This window comes from Myotis daubentonii, chromosome 18 (assembly GCF_963259705.1).
Source record: "Myotis daubentonii chromosome 18, mMyoDau2.1, whole genome shotgun sequence".
Lineage (NCBI taxonomy): Eukaryota > Metazoa > Chordata > Mammalia > Chiroptera > Vespertilionidae > Myotis > Myotis daubentonii.
This window is the reverse complement of record NC_081857.1, coordinates 38784538-38807474: the sequence shown is the minus strand read 5'-3', so window position 1 is coordinate 38807474 and position 22937 is coordinate 38784538. Positions and strand designations below refer to the sequence as shown.

Below are 22937 nucleotides of genomic sequence, written 5' to 3'. Positions count from 1 at the left end.
TGAAGGGCTTTCAGCTTAAGCTGGTGGAAGGAATTTCCAGGAATTGTTTCTTGAAAGTCTGAAGCATACCCAGCAGGCTAGTTTCCTTCCTCTGGCCTCCTTTGGGCTAAGCTTACCTCTGGCCTTCCTTGAGCCCTACAGCCTTACCTCTGCTCAAATCTGCCCACAGAGCCCAGAGCCAGACTGTCTTCCAGTGCCCTTGCCCTTCCTTTTGCCACCCCTTTGCTAAGCCACATCTGATAATCCTGTTTCTGTCCCAAGAACCATCATCATAGCAATGATTCTCAAATTTTAGTGGGCAGGCTCAGCTGGGGAGCTGGTAAAAACCTCGCCATCAAAAGTCACTGATGTACTGTATGGGGTGGGGCCTAGGAATCTGCATTTAAATCAGCTTCTGGGGTTTCTGATGTTGTTGGTCAGTAGACCACACTCTAAGAAATAAGGAGAGTGAAAGAGCCATAAAAAAAATGCAGTGTAATCGTGATTATCATAGTCGAGCAACTCAGCCACTTTGGGCCCTTAGCATCCACAATAAAGGAGACTGGTCCTTGGGAAAGGAAAGCTGCACGAGCTCCGCAGGGAATTTCAGGAGATAGGGAGGGGCACTGGCTTCTGGGAAGAGCACCGGACTGGGGTGGGGCGCAGGGATTTAAGACTGGATACTTAATACATGAGTGTTGAAGACAGAAATCAATATGCTTGATAGACTATGCAACGAACAAAAAAGAAAAATTAGAAAGATGTGGTTTGGCCACAGGAAAGAAACAATGACATCAGGACTGTGACAATCTATGCTTGTCCCTTGCAGAACAAGGATGATTATATTACACTGTGTTCTAGTTCAGTTTTCCAATAGTACACATCTATTCGCTTTTAAAAACTGTAATGAAGCTGACAGAAGATCTGGCTTTGGGTGGTGGGCACACAGTGCAATATAAGACCTTGTAACAGAAACCCACACCTGAACCCTATATGATCATGTTGATCACTGTCACCCCAGTTAATGTAATAAATAAATATTTTAAAAATTGTAATGACAACTAGATATCATACTTATGTGGAATAGATAGTACATGGTAATTGTGCCTTTTACCAAATAGGACAAAACACAAAAAATATATATATTTCATGACATACGAAGTCACCAGAAATCAGTCAAATACTTCATAAAATTATTAGCTAAAGGGGCCTTTCAAGGCTAGATGTTAGAGGATAAAAATGCAAAGGGCAAGACAACTTCTTCAAGGAGACTTACTTCAGTGCTGAGGGCTAAAAGATAATTGGAATTCTGAGGGCTATACATCATCTGAGTCAGAGGATGAAACGGGAGATTGGTCTGAACAAAATTCTTTGCAAAATCTGACGATCTGAAGATTCTTCCTCCGGGACTTCCTCCAGACACCTCTGCTGTTAAAATCACCTGGTTAGGAAGAAGGAATTCAGATTCAGGGTATGGCACTATGAAAGCTCAGGAAGTCCTACACCACTTCCACAAGACATCAGTTAAGAAAATTTCAGTTCCCAAAGTAAGAATTATAAAGACAGATTAGTTGGTGCACCCCACTCCTTAAGTGTTAGTCTTATCAAAAAATATTATCCTGAATTGAGCTAGTGCATCATGTCTATGGATGCGAGCCGGTCAGTTTGAGATCAGCCAGTTTGCCAAAGACTAAAATAAAACGTGTGTCTTAGGAGCGTACACTGTAATGCTAACCTGCTGGCACCTAAGAGTTTGGGTGTATCGTGGACTGTTGGGGTCCAACCCCAGCAGATCCAGGGGTCCCCAAAGGTGTGGACGGAGTCGGCGAAGAAGGAATGACACGGAGACAGCGTTCAGTTGATCAGCAGCCTAGCCAGGATCTCCAGCCAAGTTCTGTCTAGATTCTCCAGCCAGGTTCTGTGTAGGTTCTCCAGCCAAGTTCTGTCGCCAGGTTCTGTTGCCAGGTTCTTCAGCCAGGTTCTGTCTAGGTTCTCCAGCCAGGTTTTCTCGCTAGGTTCTCCAGCCAGGTTCGGTCGCCAGGTTCTGTCCAGGTTCTCCTGCCATGTTCTGTCTAGGTTCTCCAGCCAATTTCTGTAGCCAGGTTCTGTCCAGGATCTTTTGCCATGTTCTCTGGCTAGGTTCTGTCTCTAGGTTCTGTGTCTTATTGTCTTGTTACATCTGTATTTATACCAGTTGATTTTAATCCTATCAATTTCTATTCCAAAGGTTAGGGTATTTCTTATCTCCATTCCAGGGAGTAAAGATTATGTAGCTTAATCGTGATTGTTCGTAGTTAAAGTGATTAACTACCCGCCTGGCATTTAGTTAAGGGGTTTTATTCCCTCCCTAACTTCAGGGGAAAATCCCTACCTGGGGAAACAACCTTTCTCGGAGAGGTGACCTTGGTTAAAACACATAGCGCCAAGAAGGTGAGCAAACATATTAAGAACAGTATGCTGTATACACCAGGTCCCTTGAAACATATGCTGTGCAGATGTTTCTTCCCTGCAGCAACTGTGTCAAGCAGCAAGGATGGACCGGCTCCCGGCAGTGGACAGAGGCCAAAAAGGAACCAATCCAGTTCTTTTGTGATCAGTATTAAATTAGGTTTTATGTTTAAAGCACAGTAATAGCAAACTAAATACACTGCTATGTATCTCTGGATCATTCCAACATTAACACCTGAGCGCCCAAGTATGGCATCAAGCACAGCTCTACACATGCACGAACGAGTCTCACCTTTCCAGAGTTCTCAGGACCAATAGCCATGCCAAATTCAGTCCGAATGAAGGTGTTATTGATGAGATTTGTAATATCCTTAAAGTTCTTTCCATAGTCCTCGCTGAGAGGAAGAAAAATAAAGACACATTTAGGATGCAGTGGTCGTGGCCACTGTTGGGTTCCTACCCAGCTTCCATCCCCGTTCTCTGACTTCACTGAAGCACTCCCCCTCCCCTGACGCGTTTCATGCCTCAGGGAAGCTGATGCCATCCTTAGCTCCAGTGTGGACTCAATGAGCCTGAATTCCACCCCTCACAGGTGCGGGGTCAGGAGTGGGGGAGTGACCCAGACTGAGGCAGTGAGACAAAGGGGGGAACTTGGGCTCTCTTAGTAAACAAATTTCCTTAGCCACCTGATGAAATAAATAGGCTGTCTTTCTTTCTAAACCAGTGGCTCTCAACCAGGATGTTTTTGCACAAATACCCTCCAAGCAACCATTCAGTAATGTCTGGAGACATTTTTTATGATCACAAATGCTAGTGGCATCTCATGGGGTGAGGCCAGGGATGCTGCTAACCACCCTGCAATGCACAGGACAGTTCCACAACATCACAGAATGATGTGGCCCAAATGTCCATAGTGCTCAGATTGAGTCCCCAGTGTTGGGTGTTAATGCAAAGCAAAAGGTTGCTATGGGGTCCTGAGACCATGAGTACAACCTGAAGATGAAGCCAACGTAAGTGGAGCAGCAGCACCTACGACACTGGACTGTGCTGACCCTGAAGCCTGTCCTGCCTCTACATTTAGTTGTGGGTCATTCATTCTCTGACTACGCTAGTTGGAGCTGGGATCTCTGCTCAGTGTAGCTAACGGCCTCCTAACTGATCTATTAATGCAGAGTCCTCATGATAAAGCTGAGTGGAGTGGAAGGAGCCTTCAAGTTTCCCCCAGAGGATACCATTCCTGGGCACAAGTCTCTACTGCATACAGCACACAAAATGCAGGTAGGGAAACCAACCAACTTAACGCCAGTTCTCGGGTTGTTAGAGATTTTCCCAGAAGTTCATTTCAACAATATCTGTGAGAGGTATTCAATTCCATGTTTAGATTTTGAAAAATACAAGCCTAAGAATCAGTAGCTGTGTAACTCTGACAGGATTAATACTATGTGCCATTCTCTTAAAAAGCAACAGAGAAAAAAGTGGTAGAATGCAAAATCTCAATATTCATGAATGTCCATCAGTGAAGACCACTGTGTATTGCAAATTAGTTGCCAAAGATAAATGTGATGTGCAGTGGTCTTCACTGCAGACTATGACGTAAAAGATGGTACAATCTTGACAAATAATCACAAAAGCAGAGAACATGAGAAATGCGAGGGACTGAAGGGAACATCTTGTCCAACTCCCTCATTTCACAGACGAGGAGGTTCAAGGGGAGGCAATTTATCAAAAGCCAACCAGTTAATTAAGGGCAAAATTGAAGCTATAATCCAATTCTCTTAACTCTCAGCTCCAAACTAGGGACAACTTGTAATGATCTGTGAGGAGTTTTTCCTTTATAAACTGCAGTCTTCCTCTGTTTTGCCAGGGCTTGTGGCCTGGCAGCACCGATCAGCTAAGAGGAAACTGGAGATACAGGAGGGAATTATCTTGGAGTGTTTGTTTAGGTCCCTGACAGAATGCTAAAGCAAATTACGTGTGACTTTAAGTTGTCTGGATAACTTCCCATCTCTTAGCAAGCACACACAGAAAATTCCTAGATAAATAAAAGAGGGACCAGGCACCACTTATCCATCAGATTCCTCCATATCTCCCCCCGCACCCCCTTTTTGGCTTTGAAGTACAAGAAGAGTTCCTATCTTCCTGACAGCAGGCCAAGAGATGTATAAACAATTCCTGCTCCTCAGTGTAAATGTCAGCAGCAGCTCAGACAACCTTCAAAGGGGCTGGCAACAGCTCGATTATCGCCACCTTACAATTCTCCCCTCCTGCCCCATATCCCCCGGGAACCTCCACAAACCTGTTGGCAAGTCTGCTGGCTTTTTAAGAACTTGGCACAACAAGCACATCCCTGCCCTTCAGAAAAAGAAAGCAACATGAACAAGGCAAAAAGTCATCAGCTACAACACTTTGGTACTGTAGCCAGTTAAACATATGGAGCACAATGGATCAACCTGCTGGCACGGAAGGGAGGTTCTGCTGAGGCCACGCTGGGCACAGGGATATACAGGGCTGGGCAAAAGTAGGTCTACAGTTGAGTATGGGAAGCACCGAGTTTATTCTTGTATTATTATTTATTAATTACTGTATTATTTTCCATTCGAACAACTGCAAACCTACTTTTGCCCACTCCTGTATTTTAACAAAACCCTTTATTTAAAAGGTTTCTTTTCTATCAGCATACAACATATATCATGAAGAGGAAATCAATGAAACAACTTAAAAAAAATCTACTTTTCAAATTCCAGATGGTAATTAACAGAGCAATGAGCAGCAGTCAGATGAAAAGTTAACAAAACCCTATGAAACCATCTGCTTTAGAAACCAGTCTTTTTAATAATTCTATATATCAACCCTAATCTCTGTTCTTTCTGGTTACCAAAATAAAGGACCACTTTTGCATATATCTTTGGTATAAACATTAGTAAGAGTATGCACCTGTTTATAACTCAAGAAAATCATGGCAGAATATAAATATTTTTGGAATAGAACCTAATACCCCCAAAGAACAAGAAAAACCAAGAAATCATTAAAATAAATGAAAAAAAGTAATCATCACATGGACTTCTGGTAAGATGCAGTGTCAACATTCTTAATGAGATGAAGCACTGGAAATTGGGTTTTTCCAAAAGACTCACATGTTGACACTCAACCCAAACATCCAGAGCCTAGAATTATACCCTTTTTTCTGCACTTTTCATATATAGGAACTTGTGACATCAAGCATTTGACCCGCAGGCATTTAATGAGAAGTAACAGTAAGAGAGTCCTACAATATCTCAGAGAATCTTGCATATTATTTTTCTCAACAATCAAACCAACCCAGATAGCCTTATTTGGTCGGCTTTCAAGCCTAACCATTTCTCCATTCCTTTAGTTCATTTTTGCCACGAGTAATACGTAACTATAAATTGCAACATAAAAACAACAGGCATGACAAAAAACTCTAAAGAAAATAATTATAATTTTGTACTTTTCACTAATCGGCGAAGTGTGTGCAGCTGATTCTCTTATCCTCAGATTCTCTATCTGTGACTATGCCTCTTCACTTACATTTCTTTGTAACCTACATCCACACCCGTGGCCATTCCACAGTGATCTGCAGACACGCGCAGGGTCACCCAGTGCACACGTTCCCAGCTGAGGTCCAACAAGGGGACGAGCTGCCTTCGTATTTCAGCTCTTACACTGTGAGTAAGTGTCTTCATCATGGTCTATTTAGTACCTTGCATTTTGCATTTTTGTGTCTTTTATGTGTGATTTTGCTGTTTAAAATGGCCCCAAGCATAGTGTTGAAGTGCTGTTCAGAGCCCTGAGCACAAGAAGGCTTTATGTCCTTACGAAGAAAATATGCTAGTTAGATAAGCTTCTTTCAGACATGAGTTGGTTGTGAGCTCCATGTTAATGAATCAGCAATATATACTAGGCTGGCTGGTATGGCTCAGCAATTGAGCATCGACCCAGAACTAAGAGGTCACAGGTGCGATTCCCAGTCAGAGCACATGCCCAGGTTGTGAGCTCAATCCCCAGTAGGGGGTGTGCAGGAGGCAGCCAATCAGTTATTCTCTCTTATCATTGACTAGAGGCCTGGTATGCAAATTCGTGCATGGGTGGGGTTCTGCTGGCCCACGCCCCCGATCAGGAGAGGGGGCGGATGAGGGGCCATGGGTGGTTGGCCAGCCAGCCCTGCCCCCTGGTCGAACTCCCAGTTGAAGGGACAATGTGCATATTAGTCTTTTATTATATAGGAAGGATGTTTCTCTCTCTCCCCCTCTCCCCTTCCTCTCTGAATCAATAAAAATATGTTTTTAAAAACCCACAAACAATATGTATAGTAATAAGAAACACACATAAAACAAAGTGATGTGCTGATCAATTGATGAAAGTTAATGTTCTGATCAGAGGTTTATAAGAACCTACCCCAGAATTTTCCTCTAGGAACAATGGTTCAGGATTCACTAACCAGTATTCATGGGAACTATGGAGAACATAACTATTGTGAAGAGTGAGAATTGACTGCATTGAGATTGCCAGCTACAAGATCAGTTAGGGAGAATATAGCTTATTAAAATGTGCTAAAGGACATAGAACTAAAATCAGTGACAGGCAAAACTGGCAGATTTTCAATCCATAGGTAAAATGAATTCCCAATTATACTTCAGTCTCTTTTTTCACCCCAGCTGTCTGAAGCAGTGAAAGCTGAACCCAGCACATCACTGAAAAAGCTGTCATACAAGATGCCCTAGAGGAGCTGGTTTACTATACTTTCCTTCAATATCTGTTGTATACCTTTAAGGTATCCTTTTTAAAAAAATTCTCAGTAACCTGAAAAACTTACATCAACTATGGAATAAACTTCAATGTGAAATCTTTTAGAGATCCTCTTATTAATTTCCAAAATTTGAACAACTCTCAATAGGAAATAAAAATAGCAAATAAAATGGCCCAGTAATTTTAGTAATTAGGTACAGGATTCTGATGTCGAATAATGCGTACATGTGCTTCACTAAGTTGATCTCACAGTGAAAAGTTACACTCAGGGGGTCATAGAACAAAAAGGTACAAAACATCTCCTATTGCCTTAAACCAAATTATCATCCTAACTAGGTGGCCTGTTTCCTTTTTAAGTTAGTATCTGCAAAGTGAGAGGCAAATGTACTTTATAATCTATTAATATTCCTTAACAGGGAATCGAAATTCATACCATTCAAACATAAGTCCTTTACATTGAAGACATTAACATACTATTTGTTTTACCCGAATCATGAATGCCTAGGAACTTTAGTTATTATTTCCCAAACCTTTCAACAATACTTTTTCACACCCTAAAGGTCAAGGTCTATGAACTCAGCACGAGTAACAGAGGCAGCTTCCTGCTATTCTCTGGAGCTTCTGTGCAGCACAGCTCAGAGCAGGTGGCATGTGACCAGCTGCCTTTATTTGAATCTCAAATAAACCTTTGACCACATTCGAGTTAGTGGAGGGAGATAATCCAATAAATAGTCTAATCATTAAAGCTGTGAGAAACCAGAGTTTTCAGAGTGGATTCAACAGGCTTTTACTTTATTTCTCACTTGGGCAACCTCAGCATAGTCATTCTGATCAAACTGCTCCCTCCTCTCCCGTGTCTGAAGGAACATGTGCCTCTTGGCTGGCGTGTTCAATGACATGAGTCACATCAGGCCGGGCCAGATGGAGACTGGCATATTTACAGTTTCCACCTAACCTCTGGAAGACCTTTCCCTCCACAGCAGGGAGGAAAGAATTCATATTCAAAATGACCTCGTAGAAACAAACAACCAAACTGCTGCGTGCCCTGCAGAAACAGCACCTCCCTGTGAATATGATTCTATCCCAGACACAGAGGATTGCTCTCCTGGGTCGAGTGTGTGCCAGGGGTTTCTCACAGGCCAGACAGATTCAGGGTGAAAAGGGTTGAGTCAGATGGTGGTAGGTGTTTAAACCATTTGGTTTTTGTTTGGGGCAGTCTTAAAGTAAGCACAATACTGAAAAGCAAAAGGATGGGGAAAAGTCATGAAAACACATTGCCCTCCCTATGGGTCTGACTGGTCACCCACTTAAACAGCAATGTAGAGAATTCAGAAGACAAGCGTTAAAGTGGCTAAAGCAACAAGTACAGGAGAGAGTTCAACCTGGGGAAGCTGAGGAGCTTAGTAAACAGCCTTCAAAACATCTAGGATCACCCTGGCCGGTTTAGCTCCGTGGTTAGAGTTTCAGCCCACACGTGTCTCTCTCACATCAATGTTTTTTTTCTCTCTCTCTCTGTCTCCCTCTTTCCTCGCTCTCTTCTACTCTCTCTAAAGACCAATGGAAATCCTCAGGTGAGGATTAAAAAACAAATAAAAACCTCTAGGGGTCAATAAGAAAAGAGGTTTTCATTTGCTACTAAAAAATGAAGTGGAAATTCACATTCTCTTGGCACATATATGTGTCATATTTATCACAACAGCATTAGTAATAGTGAAAAATTAGCTGCAACCTAAGTGTCCAAGAGAATAATGACTTAGTAAATTCCGTCAATCTAACAAAAATGATGGGTAACTAGCAGAGGGGATATGGAAAATATCACTGTATGAGCATCAATCAGAGTGGATATGGGTCATGGCACTTGCATGTTGGCAGGGGTATGTGTGCATCTCCAGAAGCCTAGGAGGCAGACAAGCACTTTTTACCAATGGGCACAGAAGGCTTTGAATTCACTTAACAACTGGCACAGCAATATCAGTACAGTCTGGCTATGTGCCCTCACTGGCTGCTGGCATGGCAGCAGCTAACCTCCCCAAGTTCTTACTCCATCCAGCCCAGGCACTGCAGAGCATAAGTCACAACAGCTCTGAGGTGGCCACTGTTATCATCTTTCTTTTACAGATGACAAAAAGACTCTGGGAGGCGAAGTAACTTGCTCAAGCTCATTCTGTTTGCAAATGATAGTGCTGAGATTCAATCCCAGGGCTATTTGTCACCAAAACCTGGCAACTTTATACTGTATCATGTTGCTTCCCCAAACTATGTAGCCATATGATATAACATTAAAGGGGAAAATCAAGATAAACTGTACATAAAGATTACACTTGACGTTGGGGTGAAATTTTTCCTTTAAAATTTCCAAATGTTATATAATATATTGCTTTTTAAAAAAAAAACATGATTTTTATTGATTTTAGAGAAAGAGGAAGGGAGAGCTAGAGAGATAGAAACATCATCAATGAGAAACACTGATCGGCCGCCTCCTGCATGCCCCCCTATTGGGGATCAAGCCCACAACTGGGGCATGTGCCCTGACTGGGAATCAAACCAGTGTCCTCTTGGTTCATAGGTCAATGCTCAACCGCTGAGCAACACCGGCCAGGCTATAATACACTACTGTTATTATGGAAGATAATTTGCCAAGAAAAACTATCATAAGGAAAAATTTTATGACAATAAGGTTTCTTAAACATTGGAAAGAGTTATGAAGTTACAACTTTTTATACATTTTTCCCCTCCCCAAACAGGATATTTTTCATCTGTCTGAAATAGTTCAATTACTATTCTAATTGAATAAACAAAATCACCTATAAATTATAGCCCTTTCTAGCACTATGATTCTATAATACAGTCAATCCTTATAAACAATTATCAGTTTAAAAACTACAGAGAAGCCAAGGCATTCATTCATTCAATTAGTATGGACTGCCTGCCTACTACTACATAGCAGTCATTTGGCTAGTTGCTGAGAACCCCAAGTTAGTCAAGAACCTTGGCTTTGTGGAGCTTACAGTGATTCCAAAATGGCAATTCCTTCTTAGCCTATTTTTAAGTCAACATCACTGTGTTGAAGGGCCAAGAACACTGGCTCCAGGCTCAGAAACAGCAATCAAGATTACGCCTACTGGAGAAGGGGCCGTCTCAGAAATTCACCAAAGGCTCACTTGTACCTGGGCCCCTGAGAGAGTACCATGGCTGCTGGGAAATCCATTGGCCTTGAGAATAGTTTCTATGTTATCTGCTAGGATGCCATATTTTTTGGGGGGTCTCTTGGGGGAAAATGAGACGGGCACAAATGATTGAGAAGACTATCAGCAACTTCTGAGAGTGAGCTGGTCTTGCATCTTACATTTAAGGAAAAGAGCGTACTATTTAACCAAGCTGTACCTTTGAGAAGACACATGTGAAACTTGGTAATTGTCACAGTATGGTTCCAAAACATACACCGCCACCATCGTTACCAGTGTAAACACTATAAGGCACTTTGGTAGGTCTGACCTGAGAACCTCCTTCTGATCTAGAAACAATCTAGATAAACTGAGGCTCAGAGGATTAGATAAATATATTTACTTGGAAGGTACAAAGTGTTACATAAATACATTTACTTGGAAGGTACAGTGAGGATTGTTACTTCAGAGATATAAAAACCATTCTGTTGAAGTCCATGCTACTTCCCAAAAATAAATATCCATTTAAATTAATAAAACACACAACCCTACACACTCTCCATCTGCCTTTACTGCTTTCCCATTTAGTCAGGTCAACCTAATCTTCTTGGAACTAGATTCCTTTTCATATTTCTTCAGGTTAAGTAAATATTAAGTGTGCTGAATGTGACAGTTTGTTGAAAATTTAAGATGGCTGAAAGATCTTTTTAATCAACTGTTGGACTCCATCATGCCTAGAAAAGTGGGGAACTTACATTCACAATGTATTCAGTCAGTGCCCCAACCATATGCATCTCACCTTCGATATAGCTTGGACTGTCCAAAAGTCATAATTACCAGTGGTACATGGAAGGTAGTCAAGACTAGAATGATCTGGAGAGAGACAAAAGCACAGTTAAAAAGATAGTCCAATCACATGCTTGCCTGTGATGGGAGTAAATCAACATCTGCAAGACTGACAAGAGCCCTGCTTTGCAGTAGCCTATATCCATGGTTGGCAAACTGCAGCTCGCGAGCCACATGCGGCTCTTTGGCCCGAGGGTGGCTCTTCCACAAAATACCACGTGCGGGTGTGCACATACAATGCGAATGAAACTTCGTGGGCCATGCGCAGAAGTCAGTATTTTGTGGAAGAGCCATACTCAAGGGGGCAAAGAGCCACATGTGGCTTGCGAGCTGCAGTTTGCCGACCACTGGCCTATACTGTAGTAAGTCAGAAAACCAAGAAGTTACTAAGGCTTGCATTGACTCAAGATCTCAACTCTTGGTTGAGATGGTCCTGTCGCCCATACTTGAAGCAGTGAGGCAGAGCTAATCAACTACCCATTACAATAAAGGAAGGATTTAACTATTTTGTATCCATCTATATAATAAAAGCCCAGCAACCTTTACAGTGGAACAACCAGAACAATTGGTGGCTATGACGCACACTGACCACCAGGGGACAGACGCTCAATGCAGGAGTTGCCCCTGGTGGTCAGTGTGCTCCCACAGGGGGAGCGTCGCTCAGCCAGGGCCTAAGCCATCAATCGGACATCCCCGAGGGCTCCTGGACTGTGAAGAGGGCACAGGCCTGCCTGAGGGGAACTCCCCCCACCCCCCCGCACGAAGTTTGTGCACCGGGCGTCTAGTATTAGTATAAGATATCCTCAGGCAAGAATCAGCTCCCTGCCATGGTCGGTTTGGCTCAGTGGATAGAGTGTCGGCCTACAGACTCAAGGGTCCCAGGTTCGATTCCGGTCAAGGGCATGTACCTTGGTTGCCGGCACATCCCCAGTGGGGAGTGTGCAGGAGGCAGCTGATCGATGTTTCTCTCGCATCGATGTTTCTAACTCTCTATCCCTCTCCCTTCCTCTCTGTAAAAAATCAATAAAATATATTAAAAAAAAAAAAAAAAAGAATCAGCTCCCTTTCTGTGTACAGGAGGCTAGAGCACTATGGGTGCTCAAAGGTCACTGTGTCACATATATCCCTCCTTTTCTCCTCCCTGCTCTCAGTTCTCCATGAAATTAATTTCTTAAATATTTTTCTAGATAAAAATATGCATGAGGACAAATTCTGATAGATTAGTACAAGAGGGAGTCTCAAATGGCCATGTAACAAGAAATCTTGAGATACCAACTATCTTAAATAAATGGATAAATCATGGAAATTAGAGCACAACTCAAATTTTAGAAGAAACTGAGACATGCTTAAAGACATACTACCAGAAGTTTAAAAATTAATTAAGATAATTAATTTATAACTTGCTCTTCAGCTCCAATATTTCTTTGGATTCCTGACATAGCCATCGTGTGCCTCAATGCTATGATGCATACATTCATGGAATACCAGAGGGGAGGGTATGAACTGCGGCCCTGCCCTTGTTCAGGCAGGATAATAACAGAGCAGCTAACACCAAGCCCTGAGTCAAGACCTGGGGCCGATGCATCCAAAGTGCACCCTCCTACTGGGAGACGGGCTCCACGTTGGAGAATAAGGAGCTGACTGACGCTCCTTCCACTCTCCCAATCCTGGCAGCACCTCCTTTGTTGTAGGGAAAGGGACACAGATGGAACTAAACAGCCATGAGCCCATGGGCGCCACAGTCCTTCAACACTAACTGTGGGAAAATGCATTTTGGAGGAAAAATGCTAAGATGTGTGATGCGCAGGTTTCAGCTTCCACACTGGTCTTCCCATGTGTTGTGAGGCTCACTTCTCAGCATACAGCACATGCTTCCCTCTTTCTTCTTCTTGCTCATCTTGATGCCAAGCAGCCACCAAGGACTCAAAAGGTGTCTATCTTCCCATTATGGAAGAGGGTGGTTACAGGATGTTTCCCGTTCTAAAGCAAAACCAAGCCAACCACAGTTTCCTGAGAGTTTGTCCTGGAAACATGTATTTTTGTGTCTGAGGTTGGAAACAGTTTCAGAAAATAACAACACTTAGTGCTTAAACTCCCCACATCTACATGTTCTTCTTGCTTAGTTGAATTCATAGCCTCAAAATATTACTTACCCCAGTGCTATCTCCAACCCAAGACAAGGATACTGAGCCACTGAGATCATCAAATACATGCTGTAAGGGGGGGAAAAAAGAAATTCATTTACAAATGACATCTTTCCTTCAGTCTTTGACTCCCTTAAATAATTCAGAACACTATTACTTTCAAGTAATTAAATTCATAATTATAAGGGGACTTGGATTCCCTGAACAAAATTTGCAGGACAGGATTTAACTACTTAACTTAAACTACAAATAACTTGGAGATTTTAATTCTGAGATATGCTTAAAGACATTCTACCAGAAGTTTAAAAATTAATTATACAAAGTAAGCCAAGCAGATGAGCTTTCTTCACTGCACCAGATGGGGAGATGGGGTAATCTCATTGCTTTCTCAAACAGAACTAAATATAAATATGTAGAAAGTATTCTTAGGATGCTTTAAAACAAGGGATCACAGCCCACACTGACAGCTATAACTGTAACCCAATCAGCATAACCAGTTTTTGTAGGCAGCCTTCACAGTACAGGTGCATGGTTAATAACTAGATTCCTTTTGCTCCTAGGCGCTCTCAAAATGACAAGGTTCTGAGAAGCGAGAGCAAATGCCCTTCTTTCACATTTAAAATGGTGGTTGATAATGATAATAGTAGTAATAATAGTAGATATTAGTAGATGATGATAATAGTAGATAGTAGTAATTATCTAGTAGTAGATAATAGTAAATAACAACAACAACAACAATAATAATAATCAACACTAATAAAAGAGAAAAATGGTAATTGGCGTACGAGCTACCCTTTTCATTGGCTAATCAGGGCTATATGCAAATTAACTGCCAACTAAGATTGGCAGTTAACTGCCAACAAGATGGCGGTTAATTTGCATATGTAGGCACAATGCAGGGAGGCGAAAGGGAAAGCAGGAAGAAGCCCCCTGCCACTGACAGTGATCGGAAACCCAGCGGGGAGCTAAGAGCTGGGGGGCAGGGCAAAGGCGGCCCTGGGGCCGCCTTTGCCCTGCCCCCCAGCCATGATTGGAGAATCAGGCGCCTTTGCCGCCCTGGCCAGTGATAGCAGGAAGTAGGGGTGGAGCCAGCGATGGGAGCTGGACACGGTCGAAGCTGGCAGTCCCAGGAGCTAGGGGCCCCTTGCCTGGGCCTAAAGCGAAGCCCACGATTGTGGGGCCACTGCCGCTGCAGGTCCCCGCTGCCCGGGCCGGACGCCTCAACCAGAGGCGTCAGGCCTTGGCAAGGGGCCGATCCTGCGATTGGAGGGTGATGGGGATCAACGCCTGAGGGCTCCCAGTATGTGAGAGGGGGCAGGCTGGGCTGAGGGACACACACACACACACACACACACACACACACACACACACACACCCAGTGCACGAATTTCGTGCACCGGGCCCCTAGTAATAATAATAATAATAGAACAACCTTAATAGAGTTGTGGGAAGAGTGAGGAGATAAAAAAAAAAAGGAGAGCTGGTGTAGTGTATCCAAAATATGGTAAACATATTAAAATGCAGTTATATTTTTTTTGTTAATCTTCACCTGAGGATATTTTTTCATTGATTTTTAGAGAGAGTAGAAGGGAGGGAAGGAAGAAAGGGGGGTGAGAGAGAAAGAGCAAGAGAGAGAGAGAGAAAGAGGGAGAAACATCAATGTGAGAGAGACATATTAATTGGTTGCCTCCTGCAGGTACCCTGACCAGGTCCCGGGACTGAACCTGCAGCCCAGATACATGCCCTTGACTGAGAATTGAACCCGACACCCTTTGGTGCTTGAGCTACACCAACCAGGGCTAAAACGCAGTATTAGTAATCATTGTAGGTGCTTTGGGGTTTTGGTTTTCAAATACTTTCTTTCTCAACTTATAAAATAATATATATCCATTACAGAAAATGTAGGCAAAAGGGAGGTATAATGAATATAAATCTTTCATAATCCTATCACACAAAGATATTCAAGGCTAACACTATGTTTATAATCTTCTAGTCTCTATTGTTGTTGTTTTAGCTAATGAAGAAATAATTCCAAAAAGGCCATACTGGCACTTGGTAAAAATGTTCAACCACACAGAAATGTATACAGAAAAAGTGAAGATCCTTCCTCTTCATCCGCCACATGCCCCACCACCCAAGCCCCACTCCCCAGAGGGGTTAACAGTTTAGTATATATTTCTACTGTGTTGACAATTCTGCTTTCCTCCTATGAAGACATATATCTTAAGATTTTTAAAACCTTAAACATGCCCTGCCTTTCCAAACATTAAGGAGCGGTTCCTTAGAAGCAGAGGCTATAACTTTATACTTTTTCGTGTTCCCTGTGCCTACCACGGCACTTTGCACACTCAATAAGCATTTGTTGAAATGGTTCTAAATCCTTCCCAAACCACAGACTCAATCTCAAAATAGCACATGTCTGTAAATGGTGGATGGCAGTCTCTGGGCCACTCAAGCTGCCAATCTCAACAGAGACGTCTGAAGAAACAGAACTCAAAACACTGTTTTGCTTATCTTCTCATTTTCTTTGGTGGTCTTCCTGAACGGGCCTCTGAATTCACCTCTGCTATTTCCCCTCTGGACTGTAAGTAAGTACATTTGAGGTCAGCAAAATCTCTTGTACAGTCTCTGTAAGTGGCACAATCAGTGCCGCACAGAGGGCTTGCTCAGTGAATGCTGGTTAACGCTCAAACACTCGGGCAGAGCTTCTCACAGCCTCTGCAGGACAGAAAGGGTATTCATGCTCACACACTGCCCAAGCATCTGCGGAAAAGCAGGGCTGCTAGAGACATCTGGAACCAGCAGAGTAAAAACGGACACAGCACTGTGTCTTGCAAGATACTCCGCACAGAGCAAGATGGCATATTCTTTTGAGTGAGGATAGGGTCTGAAATCACATCAATGAGCTCCTTGAGGAGAAGTAGAAAGATCCAGAGCTACCACAAGCACCAGATAGACCACCTGGTAACAGTCACCTAAACAGAGGCTCTCTCTCCAAGGAAGGCTCAGGTCACAGCCGCTGACCAGGAGAAAAGACATATTCACCACTGGAGTCCTGCTGTCTTGCTCAGGCAACAACATGGCTCGTCTTGAGCCAATCAGGGCCCGCAACTCTCACCTTTGAGACCTAGTCAATGTACAGTGGTATTACTCCCGTCTCCTGCTGTCCAATCCCAGAGGGGCAAGATTCTTAGATGTCACTAGCAACCTGAGCTTCTCCTAAACAACTCAAAGGACAGCTGGCCTCATTCATCATCCGAAGAGTCCCTTTGGAAAAGTAGGCCAGATTTACCTATAACAATAAAAGTGAAATATGCAAATCGACCGAAAGTCCAATCAGCAGAACGACCTTCCAGACGACCACGCTATGACACCCACTTGCACCAGGCCAGCCAAGGAGGGTGCAATGCGATTGGTCGGGGGCCTGGCCATTGCCCCATGATCGCCCTGCAGAGGGAGGCCCAGGTTACCCAGCAGTGGTGCTGTGGTGGGTGGGCGGAGCCTCCCTTGCGGTGATCAATCACGGGGCTCCAGGACTGTGAGAGGGCACAAGCTGGGCTGAGAGATGCCCCCCCCTCCAGTGCACAAATTTCATGCACTGGGCCTCTAGTTAACTATAATTGTGGTCTTCTGCTACTCTTAACTCTTTCTCCCTTCCCATCCCAATAGCCAATTGCATTTTACTTTTGAAAATAAACAAATTCATTGAAAAGCTCATCCATCTACAGCAAATGCAGCTAATTTTTTATATTTCAGTCTTTAACATTCTTATGATGAAAGTAAAAGAAAAAAAAAAGAAATCAGATTTGATAACAGACCAAAACTCAGGTAGGGAGAAAAAGTCATGTGGAGAGGAGACAAATCCAGGAGAGTCAGGGGACCAAGAGCATAGATACAATTCTATGCCGTCCATGGGAGGGTTACAGGTGTCCAGGAAAGGGTGAACAGTGCTGGTCATGGTTAGGAGACAGAATTCACAAGTGTCAGCACAAGGCCATCAATTCTAATGTGCCATCATTTATCATATTTAACATACTATACATGTCACTCTACATTGTGGTGGCATCATAGATATTTCAAAATATGTATTACTTTTAACTATAGCAATAAGAACATTGTCTGCCTCCCTCACTAGACCTGAAGAACATCTGGTACAAGGACCAAGCCTATTCATTTTAGCAAGAATATATAATGCAGACACATATGTCATACCCTTTGTAATACTTTAAGCAATAAAACAATAAAAAAAGAATATATAATGTAGCACATAAAAGGCATTCAATAAATATGAAATTCATTTTCTTTAAGAATTACTTGTGAAGCTCTGAAGAGGAGGAGGATGAAAAGATAAGGCCAGACCCACTTAATTTTCCCAGGACAGCAACAAGTCTAAATATGAAAAGTTCTATTCTGAGAAGACTTCTGCTTCTGGCCAAGAGAGACCAGCAGGGATCAGATTAACCTTCTCACCGGACACAACGGAAAACACAAACTATGAAACCATCGTTTTCAAGACCCTGGACTTCGAGGCAACAAAGTACAATAATCCCTGATAGACAAAAGACAAAACAAGGGCCTACCTCTGCCCTCGGTTACTGTCTGGAGAGTGTCCAGGGCACAGTGCCGGGAGGGGAGAGCCCAGATGTCCCCTCAGTTGAAGAAATGAGCTGGTGGTCTGGGGAGGACAGTGGAGGCTATAGCCACCATCAACCGTAGTTACCACCAACTCCATCCACACAGTCAGAAATTGGTAAAGATGCCCCGGACGCATCGAAGCGTTGAGAGGCACTGGCCGCGAGTGGATTACATACTAGTATTTGAGTAAGAAGAATAAAGGTCTGCCTGCACTCCGAGGTTTAAGCAGGGATTACAGAGGTCAGAGCATACAGAAGCAATAGCAAGATGGCGGGTCAAAGGCAGTTGTGCAGGAAGCACAAACATGAAGACATATGTAAGGATTTTGAAAATTTCCAAAGAGTAACATAAGTAAACTATATTAACATGGCCAACTAGTGAAGTGCTAAGTAGATGCTATTAAGTACTTGTTAAATAAGAATTTCAAATCAGGATAAAGAAAGTTAAGGTGGGAACCAAAGGGAAATAAAAATAGAGAAAAATGAGTGTGAGAAAAAAGTACTTCTGTTTGAAATACCCAAGAAAACTGAGACGAGGCCACAGGATCACTGACTCAAACGGGCATGGTTTCCAGTGGTATATACAGTTGAACATAATCACCCAATCAGTTATGGTTCAATTGTTCTAATCAAGGCAAAATAAGAGGAATAAAAGAAATATGAGCGAAGGACAAAGCTTATGGCTCCAGAGAACTGAAAAGCAAAATAATCTCTCCAGGAAGAGAAAACCCCAAATGTCCAACACAATATAACCAATGAATATCCTATTCTATTAAAATCCAGAACATATAAAATAGTATGTTAAAATACTGAACATATAAGAACATTTAGGAGTCAAGCCCAGCCCACAGAAGGCAGAGTGAATGCCTACCTCAAGCACTGTTACAAAATGGTGTTATGTGCTAGCTGTCTGTATACATGACAAGCAGAATGGAGAAGGTGAGGGAGGTTTGCAGCATGTTTTATTTCTGGGGAACAATAGCTGTGTTGCAAAAGGGACAGATTATTTAGCATAAAGAGAACATGATCTGACCACTACATATTGCTAAGCAGTCAGCCAAATGTATGTTCTAGAAGCAGGTCAAAATTAAAAAACCACACAGAGCCAAAAGCCAGTATTCAGAAGGGCCACATGGTAAATACATAATTTACATTACTTAATCAGATCCTAGGGTAGGAACCTCAGAAACCAGGAAGTTGAAGACTAGCTACGTAAAATGTCACCTGATCTATCAGGAAACTTGCCACATCTAGAGAGATTGATTAATCCCCAGTTCCTGGCACAGGAAGAGACAAGCCGAAGTCCGAGATTGGGTGAGGTTTCTTTTTAGTGTGTGACAATGACTTTCAACCCTTTTCATCTCATGGCACACATAAACTAATTACTTAAATTCAGCAGCACACCAAAAAAATGTATATTTGCCAATCTCACCAAAAAAAGGTGTAATTTGATTCATTCACACCGGGTGGCTATTGCTGTGTTGGCTGTTGGCTTTTTTTTTTTTAATCTGGAAAAGAGGGCAGGTGCCCCTGACTAAATAGTCAGGTATTGAATATTTTAAAAATTCTTGCTGCACCTCAGCACACCAGTTGAAAATCACTGGTGTATGATAAAGCTGACAGTGCAAGTTAGTGGTCAAACATCTGGGAAAAACTAGCTATTTGGAAAAAATATATAAAGATGGATTCCTAACTCTTCTTATCCCCATTCCCAAAGAGATTCCACACAGGACAAAGATTTAAATATAAAAAGTTAAATAATGAAAATCCTCCTCCTTCCTGTCTACACGCTCTAGAAATCAATGGAAAAAATATCCTTGGGTGAGGATTTAAAAAATAACAAATGAAAGGCTGCTATAAGAAGTACTCATTGACCATGCTACACTGGCCAACAGTTACAGACTGGGTCAGAGAGCCCCTACTACCCGAGTCACACTAACACCAGTGGTCTTGATTTAATTTAGGGCACACATCCCAACATCATTATTCGCTGACACGCTGTTCAGAGTCTTTTTTTCATCACCTGTTGAACAGTGATTTCTAGTGTCCCAGATGACACGGACAGCCATTTACTGCCCCCAGTAGGGGAGCTCTGGGCAGCAGGGAGTCACTGGCGGACATTTATAACCAAACTAGTTTTCGGGGAGTCATTATATTAGAAAGTAGGGGGACACCTTGTACTGCCTCCTCTAAAATAAGGCCACCTTGACAGCTACTGCAAGACTCACCCACGAGTTTACTGCCTATCATTTCAAAGCCTAAAACACTACATTCTTCATGTAAATAACTTTGCCTTCAGATCTAATTAAACCTGAAGCCTCATTAAATTACTGTTACTATAGCTTGGAGAACTTAAAGTTGGTCCCGAGAGTCACTGTAGCTTGGAAAAAACTAGGTAATGAGAAACTTCTGCCTATCTTTAGTTACACACCTGATCAAAAGTAAAACACTGAGAACTGCCTCCCACACACCCAAGCCAGGTCAGTGTCACATGGCAGGCCCAGTTTAAAAGACACAGGGAGCAAGCAAAAGAAGCCATCAACAAAATGCAAAGACAACCCACTGAATGGGAGAACATATTCACCGATGACACATCTGATTAGGGGTTAATATCCAAAATATTTGAAGAACTTACACAATTCAACACCAAGAAGACAAACAACCCAATTTAAAAATGGGCAAAGGAACTGAATAGACACATCTCCAAAAATGATACAGAGGCCAATAGACCTACGAAAAGATGCTCAATGTCACTAATCATCAGAGAGATGCAAATTAAAACCACAATGAGGTTATCACCTCACACCTGCAGAATGGCTACCAGCAACAAATCAACGGACAAGGGGAACCCTTGTGCACTGTTGGTGACAATGCAGACTGATGGACATTTAATTTAAAAATGGATCTGCCTTTTGACCCAGTGATCCCACTTTTGGGAATATATGCAAAGAAACCTGAAACACTAATTCAGACAACAATATGGTGATAGCCAGGGGGAAGGAGGGTGGAGAGAGGTGAAAAAGGGCAAAGGGGGGATAAATGGAGATGGAAACAATCTTTACTTTGGACGATGGGCGCACAACACAGTATGCAGATGATATTTCGTTGAGTGACATACTTGAAACCTGCATGATTTTGTTAACTAATGTCACCCCAATAAACTCCATTAAAAAAAAAAAAAGACACACGCAGACGACCAACCATCTCGTCATCGGGAACAACCTCTCTGGCAAGTAAATGAGGGAATGAATGCAATGATGGTATCCCTCACACACACTCCTACTTTCAACAAACATGGCACAAGGTGGTGCCTACCATGTGCCAGACCCTACCTGGGGTGCTGGGGAAACAGTGATCATACACTTTCTGTGCTCATGGATCTTTCAACATGCTTCTTACAGAAGTCTAAAAATAAAGCCTAAACATGCTAGACATTTAATCCACAGAAGACAGCCTGTCCCATGAAAATAAAGCGACAAAGGGGTGTGGTGTTAAAGCCTAGTGCAGTAACTAACTGGTTGGGGAAGTAGGCACAAATCCTTTTCTCTCTTGGGAATCCATTTTCTCTGGTATAAAACTGAATTATGCTCCTTCACTCACTGGAATAAAAAGAATCAAATGAAATAACATACAAAGATAAGGCATTGGTAACCCCCCCCTCCCCCAAAGAATGGGAACTTAAGATTTAGGCTTCCCAATCCTAACAGGGAACACAGGGGTGGACAGGGCACAGTGTTGTACAAGAGAGGCCTGGAGCAGGACCTGGATGATGCTCTGACCAGAGTACCGTTCTGCTAAGTGTGGCACTGCTAGGGTCATAAAAATGAGCCAAAAACAAGATCATAAATGTTCAGTTCTCAGGGAGACTATTCTTAGAAATGAAAAGGCTAAACATAAACTCTTATTCAAGTTTTCACATGTATTCAGTTATTCAGACCTGTCTGCAAGGGGGCTAGCAGAAAACCTGAATTTTATTTCCAGCTGTGCTTCAAACCTGGTAAACTTGAGCAGCTTAACCTACTTCACCACCAAGGCGAGTGGAGGCTGGAATGACAACATTTCTAGTCCCTATAAGCTTTAAAGTCTATGACTCATCATTAATTTAACCTCTCAGTTTACTTTTCCACTGCTCTGTCTTCATAAAAAAAAAAAAAAAAAAAAATCAGCTCCCTGCTGGACAACACTCTAGTGTTAAAAGCAGAGGTGACAGCAAGCTCCATCATCTACAAACCTTCACAACCTGGCCGCTCACTGAGGAATCAGGGAGACCTCTGGTGCCGCCATCCATGCAATAAAAATCCATGCATTTGACCTCTAAGAGGAACTTGCAGACCAGCACTCTAAATCAATTTGCTAAGCTTGTTAGAATTGCCTAAAATTAGTCATCTCTTTTCCTAGCTTACATTAGAAGCAGCAAATCAAATCTGGGGACAGGGGCAGCAGCCAAAGGAACCAGACATTGCAATGGGACCATCATTTCTGCAGGGGGAAAAAAATTTTTTTCAACAAGAAGACAATGGCACTAGGCTTATAAATCTGGGCTGCTCGGAATGGGAGGATATGATCCCACATATCTCATCTTGAGGGCATTAGTGCCATTACTGTGAGTCGTGGTGTAGCATAATGTCATCTCAATGATCCAGGCTCATTCGGTTGACTAAGAAGACAGAGAAGTATTTTAGAAAAATTTCCACTGGAACAACAACAAAACCTTTGGCACTTAAAAGGGTAGGCTTGGTTTCTGAAAAATTCACTTTCATAGGATAATTCATTCATTTCAAACCATGGCCAATAAATGAGCTAAATTGCAAAACTGTTAGCATTTAATGATTACATCTTAGTCCCACTTCAGAAAAAAGGAGGTGATGAAGGGAAGGGATGTGCCCCAGTCGCCAGCTGCCTGAACCATAAAGGCTCACCGCTTACCCAATGGGTTGAGGACTAACCCCTCACTC

At 42.6% G+C, this 22937-nt stretch overlaps 1 protein-coding gene across 2 annotated transcripts in view; it reads right to left on the bottom strand.

Moving 5' to 3' along the window:
* SORT1 (sortilin 1) overlaps positions 1-22937 on the bottom strand; it is a 58572-nt gene that overhangs the window by 26288 nt on the left and 9347 nt on the right. For both annotated transcript variants that reach the window (XM_059675626.1, XM_059675628.1), the window contains exons 2-5: positions 13358-13417; positions 11158-11231; positions 2720-2822; positions 1256-1420 (exon numbers count right to left, since the gene is read on the bottom strand). In XM_059675626.1, coding sequence (XP_059531609.1) covers positions 1256-1420; positions 2720-2822; positions 11158-11231; positions 13358-13417 — 402 coding nt within the window. The remainder of the gene's footprint in view (positions 1-1255; positions 1421-2719; positions 2823-11157; positions 11232-13357; positions 13418-22937) is intronic.